The sequence below is a fragment of the Neolamprologus brichardi genome, chromosome 1, assembly GCF_056152115.1.
Source record: "Neolamprologus brichardi isolate AB-2024 chromosome 1, ASM5615211v1, whole genome shotgun sequence".
Taxonomy (NCBI): Eukaryota; Metazoa; Chordata; class Actinopteri; order Cichliformes; family Cichlidae; genus Neolamprologus; species Neolamprologus brichardi.
Window position 1 is genome coordinate 29,526,153 of NC_142104.1, and position 16,899 is coordinate 29,543,051.

Consider the following 16,899-nt stretch of genomic DNA (forward strand, 5'->3'; position numbering starts at 1 on the left):
CTTTAGTTCTTTGTGTTTGATATATGTATCAGTACAAATAGGTTTTTCTCCCTCTCTATGACTCAGTTCAGTTTACTGAAGCTTTAAGTAAAGCTATCTCCCCAGAATCCCTTCAGGAATCCTGTGGGGTTTTGTTTTAACAAGCTCACAGCAAGACACGCACATGACCTTTTTGTGGCCCTCTTTTAGTAGTTCACTGGAGTCGGTGCAAGTCTGCATTAAAGCTTCTTTTACTAAGCTACCGGCTCGAGAGATAATACCAGCCTCGAAGAGCTCGTATCGCACTTCCTCTGGCTGGTTTCCCTCCTTTTACATTTGTCTAGCTGTTTGTTTCCTCTCCCATTTGTTTCCAGTGTCTGCATTCCCTTTAGTTGTTTTTTTCTGTTTCTGTTGGATTTCTCTTTCATTACAGAGTGGTATTTATGCTCCAAAACAGTGCAGCCTGTTTAGAGATCTTCCAGCTGGTGGAATTTAGCATTCGTGTGTGTTTGTATATGCGTGTGTCTGTGAACCATAGACTGCGGGAAAACGTGTTTATGAACCACTCCGGATTTGGACCGATCGCGTGGATCGGCACGTCTTTTGTCAGCTCCTCTAACCAAAAAATCCAGCTTTGGTTGAGGGTGTCGTTTATGAGAAATGGGTGAGCTGCAAAATCGTTGCACAGCCACCTGTTAAACAAAGAAAACGCACCCAAAACACACACCCTTTGCTCCATACAGGCACTGCGGGGAATTTTCCATATAGACATTGTACCACTGCAAAAACAGGCTGCCAATTAAAGGTCATCAGGCCTGCTGTTGGACTGACACACATTTCCCTTACCCAGCCCTTAGCTATATTGGTGTATTTAGACATTTATAGCCATTCCTCAGTCCAAAAGGTTCCAAATGTCAGAACACCGTTTAGAGAAAATGGTGCATGTCTGCTCAGATGGAGGGGAGTTGGGGGTGGGGGGGGGGGGGGTGGGGTAAAGATGGAGAGATAGGGAAGGACTTGGAGAATCAGGAAACAATTGGAGTGGTGAAACAGAGAAAGAGGGAGAGAGCTGCAGGGCACCAGCCACCATCAAAACCTGTCACCAGCAAATCTTTATAGGAGGCTCTGCTACACACACTGATACAGACATTCCAATATGAACCAAACACCCATATGAATGTGGGGAGTGTGCACAGGCTGAGACAGCATTGGATGTACAGAAACATATGTTTGCATGCATAAGCAAGTGCTTAGACACAGACACACACCCACACACACAAGAAAGAAAGCAAAATCGACCCACTCACACATCGCCAGCGGGGGAGGGCGCAAACCCAATTATGTACAGCATATAGCAGAAGTAATAAGGACAAGTATCCTGGCATGTTTAAAAATTCCTATCCAAACATTATTCAGCCTTCCACGCAAACACAGACTCACACTGACTCGGTGGTGTCTCAGCCTCGTGTGTCCCCGACACACCAAAGCAAACCAAGGATTCCACCTGCCTGTGCTGCGCACATACTAGAGGCAAATATCCAGGGGACACCACACTGTGAAGCACATTATTCACAGCTCACACGCCTCCCTGCAGGGAACACACGCAAACACACACACACAGGTGGATACACTCTTGTGCACACGCAGACACACAGAGATCGGGATGATGTGGCTGTCTTGCCAGTCAAAAACTGATCGAGTCTAGAAGCATCGCCGTCCTCATTTCTATTCTCGTGTCAGTCGTCAATAATAACCTCAGAGGCCCGCGGAAAACCAAGATGCTCATTAAGAAAGCAGAAGGAAGGTTTCAGTATTCTGTGGCTCTGTGTGTCTGTTTTGTGTTTGACCCGAGCTCATACTCCACCAGACTACAACAGAGCACTTTTTCGTTTGTTTTTAAAATATTTTTCAGCATCAACGTGGAAAAGAAACTCCACACCGTGCTTAATTGGTGAACTTGAGGTAATACTGCACATCTTAAACTCAAAGGTTTATTCTCCAAGTGTCACGCGTGAAGTTGTTGCAGTTGAAAAACCGTTTGAGGCCATGAGCATTTTAAAGGCCACATGATGCGAGCATTGAACAGAGTTTGTTACCAAAGTAGCATTTAGCTCGATTTTTGTTTTGACCTTAGAAGTATACGCTGCTCACATGAATGAGAGGGATGCGGAAATGTGTTTAAAGAAAGAAAATCAATGAAACTTCAAATGTTTGGCAGATGTAATAATTCTGCATCAGTTTATGTAGTTAAGGAGGATAAAACAGCATTGTACCAGACAAGGTAAGGAGGCAGGAAAGGCGTCTTTTGGCTCTGTGTTTTTAGATAGCCGTGGCTTCGTGTGCAGCTTCTGTCGAGTTGTGTCTCTCTCGCTCTCCCTTTCTCTCCCCGCCTTTGCTCCATGTGCTGTGTGTAGAGCATGGAAATAGCAAACAGATGGGCAAAGTGCATTTCAAGGTCAGGGAAATACAAAGTCGACACAGAACCCAATGTGTCCCGTAGCTCCAGCTCTCCAATGAGGCCGTTATTGTTAAAGAAACGTGTGGGGTTTTTTTTCTTTTTTCCTTTCTGGTTTTAATTACAAAGAGTCTTGAACGCCTTTCTAGCGCTAAATGCTTTCCCCAGCAGTATGAAGGCTAATCTGTTAACTTGTGTGTTACAGTAAATTAGCCCGTGTTACATCAAGCAGATGAAGATTTGACCTCACAGCCTGCTGCTGACTAAAGCCCAAAAAAAAAAGACCAAAAAGAAAGGACCTTATCCGCCCACTGCAACTAATATCCAATCAGCTCCTGTGAATAGTCGCAAAGTAGATGCTAATAACCAGCCATCACCGCGCCCAGGAGGCTGATGGCAAATCATGACACGCAGCCACACAATAACAATACAGTCATTTAAATTGTGGTCAACGAGGTCGATGCTTATCAGAGGACGCACGGGTGTAGCTGCAGCGTACACGCACGTGCACACATAGTCCGTCTTGCCCTCTTCTCTTCTCACAACACGTACAGTCCAATTATAGAGAGGGGACGAGGCCCGGGCCCTGCGCTCCTGGTGACCTTGTTCCAGGACAGATTGATGAGGCACTGTATCGCCCCAGCAGATCAAATAACTCCTCTCTGGCCCTCATTAGCAGGACTAGGGGAGATCAGCTTAGCCGGAGTAGTGTGCTGACAGTACTGCGCTAGTACCAAAGTAGCTGCCTTTCAACCATTCCTGCATAAATTAGAAAAAAAACAACAACTCTTAAGTGTTGCCATCTGTAAAAATTGTGTGAACCGTGCAGAAAATAATTAGCTTGTTGCTGCATGACACTGTTTACTGTTTCTACTCTCTCTTAGCTGAGAGTTTAAGGCAGGGGTCTGCAGCCTTTTAACACCCAAAGAGCCACTTGGACCCGGTTTCCACGCAAAAGAAAACACTGGGAGCCGCAAATACTTTTTGAAATCTAAAATGAAGATAACACTGTATATATTGTTTGTTTGTTTTTACCTTTATGCTTTGTGTGAACAACTTAAGTAAGTAAAGTTTATTTATTAAGCGCTTTTCACAGACAGGCAGTCACAAAGCGCTGTACACAAGTATTAAAATAAACAATACAATCAATAGACATTATACACAATGTAAAAGATCAAATGTAAATAATGTAAAGAATATAAAATACGTAGATCAACAAAAGGCTTGTTTGAAAAGAAAAGTTTTTAACTGCTTTTTAAAAGACTCCACAGAGCAACTAAGGTGTGTTGCTTATGAAATCCATGAAGTGCTACAGAGAAAATTACATTTTATTTATGTAATTAACACATTTTGAACTCTTAAAGAAATATAACGAAAGGAAAGACACCCAGCTGAACTAAAATGATCCAGCAAACAAAAACTGTTGTGAGCCGCCACCCTTATATCGTCTTTGGGCTTTTGGAGCCTTGACTTAACTTTTAAAAAGTAATTGGAAAAAAAGCACTATGCTGCTAACAACAAAAAAATAGATATTTGCAAAATTCTGCCTAAATAGGTATTTTACCTGGTTAATGTGTGTGGCGGGGCATGGTCTGCAGCACCGCTGCAGGGGAGGCGACGCCCCTGAGCGACACCTGCAATCACGCCTCGCCGCCTTAAAGTCTGTGCTCTCTCTGCTGTTGTGTTGGTGTGTGTCGGGCTGTGAGCTGAAAAGCTACAGCCGGCTATATGCCTACAGCAACCTTGTGTGAAAAGCGGTTAATAAAGAGATGCTGAAAAGCATGTTCATGCAAACATTGTCGGGTCTGCCGTGATATGTTTACAATAAGACTTATGGTCCCGAACCTCTGTGCACAGCGTCTGCAAATCGGGGCTTTCATCTTTACGCAGGACTGTAAGCTGTCATCTGTGAGGCGTGAGCTGTGTTTGTTTTTAACATAGTTCACGGTGGAGAATAGCTGCCGACATAATGTGGATCTGAAGATCCAATAACTGGCCTACCTGTGGTCGAAAGTCTCGATAAATGCACAGCGTTTTGGCGGGTATACCGGCTTCCGCGAGTGTGACGCTTATTTTGAGCGATGAAAAAATAATAAGATATAATTTTATTTTTATATTTCAAAATCACAATAATCTTCCAATTTAGAACTACAAGTTGAAAAAAGAACTAAACACAAATAAAATACACTTCAGCTAAATACTTCTAAGTTATTTTCCCAAACCACCCAGAGCCGCAAAATAAAGACTAAAGAGCCGCGGGTTGCCGACCCCTGGTTTAAGGGGAAGCATGAAATAATTTCATCTTGTTCCTTTTCCAGCAAAGGCCATTTGCAGCGACGTTTAATGTTCCTTGTTAGTTTTGACCGATTTCACAAAGAAAAGGTTCAATCATTAAATGTAAGTTTTCCTTTTTTCATATGGACTCCACAGTTCCCCCGCAGTTCGTGAAGCGGCCGGCCAACATTTATGCCCACGAGTCCATGGACATCATCTTTGAGTGCGACGTGTCGGGGTCACCGGCTCCCACGGTCAAATGGGTCAAGAATGGAGACGCCGTCATTCCCAGCGATTACTTCAAAATAATTGTAAGTTCATTCAGTGCTGATGTGCTGCCTTTTTTTCTCCTTCCAACCTTTCCTTCACCAGAAGTCATTGCGAGAGTTTACATCATCAGAGCGTCACGAGAAAGAGTAGGAAATTGATTAGAACTGCAGCTTGCATTAATACCTGTGTATGTTTGTTATTCCTATTCCCTCTTCTTCTTCTTTTTTTTCCTTCCTGCTTTGTAGGAGGACCACAACCTGCAGATTTTGGGTCTGGTCAAGTCAGACGAGGGCTTCTACCAGTGCCTGGCAGAAAACGATGCGGGCAACATCCAGTCCAGCGCCCAGCTTATCATCCTGGATCCAGGTATGCCAGACCTGCTGCTAGTGTGCAAATAAGATATTTTCCTCAAGCAGATAAAATCAATTGGAAATAAACACAAAAGCTGTGAATTGATGAGATTTTTTTAACAACAAAACAATCAAAGGCAGCAATGACTCAATGAAAGCAATGAAATTCACCGTGTCTGATCGGTTTTGCTCTGGCAGGCTAGATTTGGAAACATCAGTGGCGTTTGAACACAGTGATTCTTGTGTTTATTTCTTAGCCTTTAACAGCTAAACCTCCGTATGAATCATAGCCACTGGAGCTGGACTTGTTTTCCCTGTAACTGCTTTAGTATCCCTAATGAAGTACAGCAGTAGGTACATGTAGTTTATTAAAGTTCCAGCTCATGTCTGGATTTTTTTTAATTTTTTAATTTTTTTAGAGAGAGCAATGAAAGAAATAATCTCTTCAAAAACACCCTTTCAGCAAAGGCTTGAAAAACGTGAGCTGTAAAGTTTGGGGTTTTCTGTTGTCTGTACAGTTTTCTGAATTCTCACAGCTGTGCACATCTGGGAAAGTGTGAAGAGTGAAGGAAACAGAAATAATACCACTGGGAACTTGTTATACCAGAGGTGGCTCAAAAGGAACAGAAGTATATCTGACCATATATATCAGTCCATTCCACATCTAGCGTCACAGAAATGCCTCGCTGCTTGACCTGAGCCCTTTACAAGGCTGTGGATATTTTGACTTTGGACATGTAAGGTGCTTTAGGTAAACCTAAGCTCCACATGCTGTATAAAGTGAGAAGTTGCAACATAGTCTCTCACTTTAAAGCCAAAGACGAGCTTCAAACATGAAGTCCCGGGAGCTTTAGAGTGCAGGGCAGCAACTAAAGCAGACACTTAAGGACAGTGGCTACAATTGCTGAAAAGTGCCTCCAAAAATAGAAGCTAATGCAGAGGGAAAAAAAGTTAACATCCCAGTTCTTGAGGTAGTTTTGTTTCATTACCTCTGATCTTTAGAGAAAATGTAATACAGCTTAAATTTGCCGTCATTTGCACGGTCATAATAATCATAGTCTAACCCACGGGGCTAGTGAAAACCTCGCCACAGTCCTCGAAAACAACGACAACTTCAAGACCATAAACGAGGCGCATTTTCTCTGAGTGGCGTAATCTAAATAAAACGAGGTGGAAAATGAGAGACAATAAAGCGACGGGGGCAGTGAAGGCGAAAACAAAGCCAAATACAGCAGAGATCAGAAGTTGTGTGCGTAGCCTTTACATTGTAATCGTTGCTTTACTGCTGACTCGTAGCGTCCCTTTCTCTCGAGGAAGATGGCGAAAATTTAATCAAGTGTGAAAACCCCCCCCCCCCCCCCCCCCCCCCCCCCACACACACACACACACACACACACACACACACACACACACACACACACACACACACACACACTTACTCGAAGCAGGTGGCTAATGAATTAGCATAGCAGTGTCCAACCGGTGGCACCTCCAGCTGTGTCATCCCCGCCGACTGGAGGACATTAAGTCAGAAATAATGATGACCTGCAGCTCATTGTGTATTTGTGTTTGACACCATTGATAAGGGTCTGCCTGCTTTACATGGCCTCAAGTCTTTTTATCTTTTCTTTCTTTTTTTTGACTTGAAGATAAATGGGATGAATTACAGAGGCAGCTGGCCTTGTACACGAGGTCCGCCCTGAGCACGGCTTTGAAGAAATTAATCTCTGTTTAATCCATAAATATCACAGGGAGTCTTTTCCTTTTGTTACCGTTCTGATTGCGTACATCTGTCTTGGTCACAGTAATGCTAATCCAGACACACTTACCCCAAGAAAGCTTTCCAACTCCCTGATTATTCATCAGGTTATTATCCCGACTCTCATCTGATGTATGTAGGAAATAACAGAGTCTCCATGGTACTGTTCATTTTTATTCTGCAAATCGTTGACATTTTGCGCATGTATAGACGCATCCACAAACACTGTATCAAAGTAATTTCCCCTCTCGAAGGTGCAATCTGTGCCTGCAAATGGTTAATCAATGGCAATGTGTTTAAAATCATCTCATTTTCTGCACCTATTTGTGTTTCGCGGTGACGGCTCTGATGAATGAATCTCAGTAGACTCAAGTAAAGTCTTTCTCCTCGATGTCTCCTCTCTCTCCTCCTGAGCTGCGGCGTGTGCAGGCCTACTCTTCCACACCCATCTGTCACCTTTTTCTCGAGGCCTTCCTCTCACTGTCTTTCACAGCCACCTGCTCTCTGCGATAATCCAACACAGTGAGCTTTGTGGTAATTGTGCTGTACTCAATATAGTCCCCTTATATGGCTGCCCCTTCACAGCTGGACATCTCCTTCTGCTCCGTGCTGCCCCTTTGTGTTTACCGCAGTCAGGTATTCCCGCTTGCACCTGCCAGGCTTGAATCATCCTGAAACGCGGCCAGGAAAACACCCCGTCTGCCGGCTGCCTTGCAGTCGGCGAGATAAGCCAGGGACTTGCCACAGGGATAAAGTTGTCTTCACCCAACAGGGAAATCAATGGGGTGAACTGCATCTAAATACCCAGCGGCTGCAAGTTGGCTAATATTCATTAGTGGCCATAATCTTTGCGTCTTGACACTGCCAGCTGCAGTTAAATCTAGCTCCACTGATGGCTGCCACTCGTGGGTGTTTGGAATGGAAAAATGTCAGCTGTTAGCATATGTATAGCATTTTGGCGGTTATTTATAGTGATTCATCCTCCACATCGATACAGCTGGCTCTAGCAGTTTACAGTGAGCGGGTTTGTGGGCATGCTGCATAAACAAAGAGAAGCTTTTTAATCAGATTTTCACCTTGCTAGGTAAAATCTTGGAAAGTTGCAGAGGTTTGGTCAAAAATAGGGACCTCAGCCTGCAGTCCTAAACCAATTTTGTGGACATTCCACAGTCGTGTGCAATATAGGTCAACTAGTTGCAAACAGATGTGGTTCAACTGGAGCTGAAATACCAAAAATGGACCTCGGGGGGACCTAATTGCACGGAGTAATGCAGTCTGAGTAAGTGGCTCTTAATGTCCCTTGTAAAGCTGCCACATTCAGACTTGTTGTTTTCTGGAGGCGCTGGAAGCTCTAAGTAGCTGTGCTCGTCAGAGTCATTACGCACTGTCAGCGAAAATAAAGCTACGGCGAAATAGTTTGCCTCCTCACAAACTACATCCTCACAAAATAATTAACAAGTCTGCATATGTGTACCAGTGTTGTTGTTTGTTTTCTCCCACCCCCTCCTAATTGTAAGTTTCCTGAGGTTTATTACATTAAATCCAGATCACATGTATAGTAACTAGATAAGAAATGACTGGTCTAATCACAAAATGTTCTCACTAAGTGTGTGAGTCAACAAGTGCTGAGGGTTTTATCAAATCTCTGGCAGACTGGCCCGTGCTTTCCTCACAAATTATAAAAATACATCCACTAATGATTGCGTGATGACTCTATCCTGGCATTTTTGATATTTGCCGTCCACAATTATATCTTACTGTCGCACTGGGAGCGACTGGTCAGCTGCAGAGGATGTGCTCTTTGAGGAATTATCACCTCAAACCATCTATTGACAGTTTCCAGCCCTTTTCAAACACATTATTAGTTTATGAGTTGAGTGTTGATGTGCGATAACTGCAGTGGGTGGCACTTAAAGCTGGGAGGGGAAATGGCTCGTGTTTTTTTGGTGTTTTTAACTTTGAAGTAGAATTCCTAGACAAAGCAGTTGTTTATGCGATTGCCATCTTTGCGCGTACCATACAAAAAGACTGTGATTGAAGTTTAAACTAGTCCAAGTTTCACAATGTAGTTGCTTTTTGTGTAGTTTTCGCCGATGCAGGGAGGACCGTATATTTTATTTTAAAGTTTTGAAATAGATTTGTGGATGAAAGAGACATTTAGGGGTTTTTGTTTGTTTGCTTTTTGCAGATTGGGATCTTTAGCTTGTCTAAGTAGATCCCCACTTGTCCAAAATTGCAACTTCATGTGTAAAATGCAGCGAGATCGACACTCAGCGCTAGCAAACAAAAGAAGTAGATGCTCTCCTCTGCTGTTTGCCCTTCAGTTCATATCTTTTTGCTTATTTTGAAGTTTGCATAAATTCGAGCTGCGCCCCCATTTGCATGCGAATACTCACATTTGATCCTTCCACATGCCCTGCCGGCTTCAATCTCGAAATACTCTTTCATGACTTTTCTCTGTCCCTCTGTCTCTCCTCTGTTCCCCTCAGCTCACATGAATAATGTTTTGACATTTTGCCTCCTAGTGACCAAATCAAGTACTTCACTGGAGAGCCTGAAAGCCTGTTTGGATGCACCAAGCTCTGAGAGCTCATCTTGTTTGAGGTGCAACTGTTACAAGTGAATTTCATACAAATGAATGGGGGAGGAGGGGTTTACACAGTCACACACTTCAGGTTACACAGTTTGAAAACATCAGTCGCTGTGCAGTGCTGTGCAACACGGCTCCATGAATTTTACATCCTTTCTCCTGTAGGCTAGCACTCCTAGCCGTGTTTCAGGTCGTGTTATGATGAAAGGAGGATGACACTCTATTCCTGATGCAAATGTGTTTATTCAAGCTTTTGTTAAATTCAGAGCTTAAACAGGCCTTGGTTCCTTTCAGCGTTTCCTTCACCTTCATCCTTTATCTGACACTGCAGCCATTAGTCTCCCCTCCCCCTGCCGTAGACCTGTGGCAGCCAACAGAAGAGTCCTGCCTCCCCTCTGATCAGGGGAAGCAGACCCCCACTGAGAGATGGCGATGCGTCATCGATGCCTGAGTGCTCGCTGTGTCCCCTGAGCTTCCTCTCCCTCCATCACTCTGTACTTATGAGTGCAGGCAACAGACTTGTTGTCATGCTACGCTGACATGTGGGGGTGTCCCCTAAGTTGCAGTGATGATGGCTACATGAAGGGCCCAATGAGATATCTGAGCAGATATAGAGTCATTCTCACTGCAGTTTCATTAGTAAATATCAGTTAGGGAGGAGGGTTCTCTGTAAAGAGACATTTGTAGAGCTGTTGGTGAGTCTCATCCTTTTTTAATGAGGCAAGGATGCTTAGTCCTTAAAAAAAAAGTCAGTTTGCATCATTTGAAAGGAAGTGGAAGTTTAACGCTGCTTCTAAACAAATTGGGACTAACGTGAGCTTTTCTGTCTAACTAAACCTGCAGGCTAGCTCAGGCAGGGAGCTGGAGCTGCACTATGGCGTCATGGAGGCTCACGCCATGCCTCACTGTCCTCATGTCAAATACCGAAAACGCAGTCTGAATTAAAGGTGCAGAATTTCCAGAATCTCCCTCTGACACGTCAGCGCTACTGCGCCAGATGTGCACAGCTCCCAGCTGTTTCAGCTCATCCGCCACCCCAGGATGCATCCGTAGACTCCACGGGAGATATTTACCCATCTCTCCTCAATTTTATACAGCGATGAACTGAATGTGTAACAGTGGAGAACAGAAAATGCCTCCAACACCTTCTCCCTTTGGAAAAAAAAACAAACCATAAATCAAACTTTAATTGTTTTAATGTTAATAAGAACATCGTTGACATTAAACAACTGCAGCACAAAAAAAAACATATCCATAAAGCAAAGTTGTTAGACTCTGCTGAGTGTATACTAAGCACAGAATAGTCAAAGAAAGCTGTTTAGGACAGACTTAGTAGCCAGAGGCAATGCTGTTTACTGTGCGAACAACAGAAAACAGAGAATGCCCCAAATTCTTCCACCTCATGTTCTAAAGAGCTCTGAGAGAAGTTGATTTTTGCAGCAGTTTGTAACACAAGCAAACTCTCGTGTTATTGTGGCTGTACCGTTTTAGCATAAGGAGTTATTGTTCCCTCACAGAGCACTGATGCACATGAGAGATGGAGAGGAACACAGCAGCCTAGATCCGTTGTTGTACAGATGTGCACGCAGGAAGGGTTTTATGCACAAATCTCTTGATGCTGAAGCTGCATTGTTGTCTAATACAAATTGAGAGGTACTTGAATTTATATTGAATTGAAGGCAGAGAGAAAGATGACAAGCAATGCATAAAAAAAAAAGGAGGTCCCTAATGTACCAATACTGCTGGCAGTGTAGTGCACTGCAGTAACAGCTCGCGCTAGTAGCAAAGGAAGAAAACTAATGTAATATAGAACGTAAACACATTATGATTACACTACAAATGTCGAGTTTGAGGAGGCACAGCAGGGGAGGGGGAAAAAACCCTCCCCTTAAACACATTTGTAACACCGAAGCCACAGGCGGACGATCCTTCCACTACATCGGCACCGGAGCACCACCCTTATTCCCTGTTCAAATCAAGGAGTGAGAATAGGCTGCTAAAAGACCCTTCCCTCCAGCCAGACTCCAGCAGCACTGAATAAAAGCTCGGGCCTACTTCAGGGAATACGGTGTGCTCCATCATCTGCTAGCAGGGTCACGGCCAGGCCAGCAGGAGCGAACGTGCAACACTGTGAGCATGTGAATGTGTCAGCTCGGCGCAGAGCGATGCGCTGTGTTTTCAGTTGGCACGGCCTGCATCGTAAGTGCAGCCTGAACAGCAGGCACCGGTGTGAAAGTGTGACTGCTAAGCATATCATGTAATGCCGGGATGTACATGCATGTACACAAACGGTCGCTCCCGGCCTCACCGTATGGCCACAGGCGCAAACTAAATATGATTCACCGACTGATCCACATAGACTCCTTCATAGCAGTTTATTGAACCTAGCCTCTGATCACTACTCCAACTTGCTTTTCCTCGACTTCCTTTTGTTCCTACAAGACGCACAAGCGACTTCGTTTGTTGGCGCTTTATGAAATTTGAACTGTCGGTCGTTGATTCAACTGTGTGGTAATATTTGAGGCTGCTGTTTTGTGCACAAATGTGGACAAATTTGCACAAAGCAAACATCCTATTATGATGAAGAGCCTGTATTGCGATTCAGCAGAAGCGGAGATAAGAAGCCTAAATAAGGAGACTGTTGTTGCCACAAAGCATAAGCTAATAAAGTGTATCTGGAGGATGAAATTGCCTCGGGAAAAGAGGGGGGGGGGGCAAAGAAAACTAGTTCTTTTCCCACATGAAAACATCAGTAAACACCAAATTTACCTGTTTTCCACCAGCCGAATTTAACATGCAGCACACGTAGCTGCTGCTTAGACGCTGCATGTGCTTTAGAACTACCTTATCGTTACACACAGTGTTACTGGTGGGTTATGGTCGATTAAGCAAATATGATAATATTGTTGTTTTATTAACGGTGTTGTAGTTTTATTTATAAATTCTTGCGATTATGGAAAAGCAATCTCAAAACAAATTAAGGGACAGAGAATATTAATATTATGTAAATTTCTAAATTCTGCCTCATAGCAAGGTGCATTGAAATTCAAATTTGGGGATAAAGTCTTTAAATGTGCACACAGTGTCCTAAACTGAAAAACACGCGCATAAACACAAACACACACACATACACGAGCGCACAAAATCTGTTTTGGCACACACAGACGCACACCACGTTAGTGATAGTGATTAGTGAATGCGTTTCCCCACCAGAGGCTGTAGGAAGCTGATCAGAGGGATTGTTACCTAAATTGATTGTGAAGAGCTGAAATCAGCCTCCACCAAATTGCTGTTTGTGCGGGTGCTGATGGCAAAGTAAGTGTTTGTGTTGTGGTTGTGTCTCTCAGGGATGGCGTTCGGCGCGCGTGTGTGTATTTACAGGCTGGGGCTCTCTCAGCACAGGCTGAACTTTTCTATGGGTTGTATTTACTCGAGCGTGGTGAAAGCTTTGCCTCATTTATAAATGCTCTGACGCCTCAGTGCTAACTGCAGAATGTTATGGGCGCCTATTTTCCTCTTGTTTTGCACGAGAAAGTAAAAAAAAAAGGGATTAAAATAGCTTTCAGTGTACTTGCGTCAGCTCAGGTTTTGTTTGGGGTTTTTTTGAAGGTCAGTCTTGTTATCGAAGCCAGCTTTAGGCTCGACTGCACGCGTGAGGGCTGGTTTTCACCAACACCTGCCCTTATCTACGATATAACACCGTCCACCTCCAACACACACTCATCCAGGATGCCATTCTGATGTTTTTGGACGTGGCTGGTCCTCTGGGTGCAGTAATTGAAAGTACCGAATGAGACGAAAACATCACTTTCCCTTCACACCCTTCCTTTAGCGGCAGGCGGCTGACCTCTGTGAGCGGCGCCACCAAAGCCGGAGCTCGTATTTTTCCTGTTAGCCTCCACAGCCCCCCCAACCTCCTCACTCAGCTGAGCCTCCCAGTTTCCATAAGCTAAAAGTAGAATAGTGAGTAACGTCACAGTGGGTTATGGACACCCCACTGCTCACTAGCGTAAGTGCATAGCTGCCTCTTGCTGAGCCTGTCCGAGGGAGGCGTCTTTATTGGTGGGAGTCTGATTAGCGGGCCTGTTTGTTAGTGAATCTCCAAAGAGGGGGGGGTGCAGCTGCTCTCACTTCTCCCAACATCCCATTTGACCTTTTCAGGCCTTTCTTTGGTTGTTCAGCTCTACTCGCTTTATACATGAAATGCTGCTGCTGCTGTGTATACACACACACAAACGAGCCATAACGTAGAGCTTTCCTGGAAATCAATTACTTTATTCCAGGACTCTCTCTGCTCCCTCGGAGAGGTTGTATTGTGTTTGTGTACCTCAGAGGTAATAAAAAACAAAGCCGCGCAGTGCAGAAAGAAAGCCCGTTTCCCGTCGTGGGCATCGGTGGTGAAATGCTCTGGAGATCCGCGGCGGCATCCCTGGCTGTTTTTGATCTGCTTGAAAGGTGAGCCCAGGAGACCTCTCGTCCCCGCTCTCATCCAGCATGTGGCGCACGCGATACATGTGACGCAGATTTGAAGCGTGGAAGGTGGAGTGTTGTGCTGTATACCATAGCTGCACGTCTTCAGTTGCATGCGGAGTCTGGGCGAGCAGATTTTAGCCTCGTGTTCCTTCATGTTTCTGTGAGTGTGTGCTAAAGCGAGGCGTTCAGGGGAGCAAAGCAATCACACCCAGATTAACTCACCAGTGACTCAATGAACGTGTGTTGTATGCACACAGCGAGTGACTACTCATCGATATACCTGCCCCCTGTCAATTACAGCCATCATTTCCAAATAGCGGCATTTGTTTTCTTAGACGTTGTAGGACCCTCTGGGTGTGTCTGTCTCTGTAGGGTGGAGAGTATTTAGCCTTCCACACTCTCGAGCGGGGATTGTCACTCTACTTTGTTTAAAATCTAAATTGTTAGTGCACCAGAAGGCCAAGAGGGGATGCAAACACAGGCATGCCATCCAAAAGCGTGCCTCATAGGATGTCTCCTACATGTTTGCGAAAAACCTGCAGGGACTCTGCACAATGTTGACTCGGGACGAGAAAAGTGAGATAAATGCAAAATTGAACAAACGTTGCCATTTAAAAAGGAAATCGCTGCAGGGTTTCAAAGAGGCAGATTTTCCAGTTGATAAACTGGAAACAAACAGAGGCCCTTCCGAGGTTTGAGCCGCCTGATAAAGAGACCAAACACCTCTGTCCTATTAAAGCATTTAGTACATCACCACAGGGCATCCAGGTGTCCCATGGATCTGTCAGATGGGTCCTGTCGCATCCCACTCCTGCACCACAGGAGCGTTTGGGAAGAGAGCAGAGACGTAAATACATCTGCGACCCACTGCAAATGCTTCAAAACAGCACTCATGGTCTGTGTTCTCTCCACTTATTGAGGCTATTTTTTTAAGCGGGAAGGGTTCATAATTTTGGGCCTCGAACTTCTCATGTTGTTCATGTTTGCAGCAGTAACAGCTGCCAGTCATGCCAAATGTTTGAAAGTCCCATTTTTGACTCTCGACATCCACGACAGTACTGACCTGTTAGCGTCATGCCTTTCTTATTTGCCTGACTTTGATGTGTCCCCTCTGTACACATGTGCATATGTTTTTTGAGATTGGTATATATATATATATATATATATGTATATATATCTTTTAATTGGTGAGACTTCTTTATTTCCTGGGGAAAGTGCTGGATGGGAGTGAACATGCCCTAGAAAGCGGTGGAGAAAAAGGGAGAGGAATGTGGAGGTGATGCCGTTTGAGATTTTTTTTAACAGAATAAGTTTGAGACTTTTTTTTCATTTCTGAATTATGTCAGTGAGTCAGTATTTTTCCTGAGATTCGAGCTACGCTTTAATCTCGACTGTTTCTGATTAGAGGGAATGCGTGCAGTTACCAATACACTCCACCCTTCAGCAATCCAATACCGAATCTCTGTCACGTTCCCCTTGGCTAGTGATAAGGTGTCAGGATACAAGTGCAAGAAAGGTCCCAAGACAAAGATTATATTCCTAACTAGGGGTGTCCCTGTAGCGGGCAGGCTGGCTTGACATTATTTTCTCTCTTTTATTTTTTTTCTTCGCTGATGGGTGTCTCGTATTTTTATTGTTTGTGTCATTGGTTTTCATTTATTGTTGTATTGCTTGTAAAGCAAGAAAATCTTTTTTAAAAATGGAGTTTGTTATTGTTGTCGACAGGGTAATTGAAAGGAACTGAAGGGACTCCAAAAAAAGAATGCTTGGTCAGACTTTTCCTCGCTCTCGCTCATTTCCCTCCTCCCCTCTCACGTCTCTCTTGAAACATTTGTCTTCTCCTTCTGACTCTTTCCTTTGTCGGTGCGTTAAGGAGCTGCTCAAATGTCATGAGCTGTCAGGCTTGCTCATCTTTCCTGTCTTTTCTTTAAAGACAGTGAAGGGAGAGCAGAATTTATTTAAAACAAAAAACGGCCACAGTTGTCACCAGGAAAGAAAAACGATTCTTCTTCTTCTTCTTTTTTTTTTTTTTGGCTACATTTACTAGAGAACCAATAAGAGTGATCCAGTTTGCAGTTGCTCTGTTCTTACTTACAGTTCCTTTTACATTTCAGAGAATTAATGTCTCCACGGATTGTTTTTGTCTTTGTTCAGCGGAAATTTCTTTTAGTTCTTTGTAATAACCTTCAGGCCTACAGATAGGCTGTTCGGTTTTATCATAATGCGACTACTCCGTGTTTGCATAAAACATGACAAAGGCTGTCATTTTTATTTACTTTGGCTTTCATTTCTTTATTGAAAATGGCAGTGTAGTGTAGATAGGGACGGGACATGAAGGGAGAGAGAGAGAGAAGGGGGGAGGAGGGTGATATGGAACTGCTGACTGGCAGTTTTAATTGACTGTCTTCTTTGTGATGCTGTTCTGAAGACTCTCGACTATGCTTTTTGAGTACATTGTTCTTCTTCTTTTCTAGGCCAGATGAAAGTAGTGACTCAGTAATGGACCATTAGCACTGTGCTACATCAGTCTCTTACGCCGTCGTCATTACCGAACTACATTAGACATGGAAACCAGGCCTGAGAAAATCCATTTTGCAAGAGCCTGGCGTGGCTTGCTGAATTCCTTCTGAAAAGGCTATCTGTAGTTACAGTGCTGTGTGTGCTTCCTGCAGACATTCATTAGGTTTCCGTTCTCTCGGTAGAGGTGTGTAAGGCTGAGCCGGTGAGTTAGGCTGGCTCTCTTATCGGT

The 16,899-nt window shown here is 44.1% G+C and overlaps 1 protein-coding gene across 13 annotated transcripts in view; it reads left to right on the forward strand.

Moving 5' to 3' along the window:
- The window catches only part of neo1a (neogenin 1a), a 163,070-nt gene that overhangs the window by 109,298 nt on the left and 36,873 nt on the right, over window positions 1–16,899 (forward strand). For all 13 annotated transcript variants that reach the window (XM_087840664.1, XM_087840678.1, XM_087840694.1 and 10 more), the window contains exons 6-7: window positions 4,865–5,019; window positions 5,224–5,344. In XM_087840664.1, the coding sequence (XP_087696790.1) occupies window positions 4,865–5,019; window positions 5,224–5,344 (276 nt within the window). The remainder of the gene's footprint in view (window positions 1–4,864; window positions 5,020–5,223; window positions 5,345–16,899) is intronic.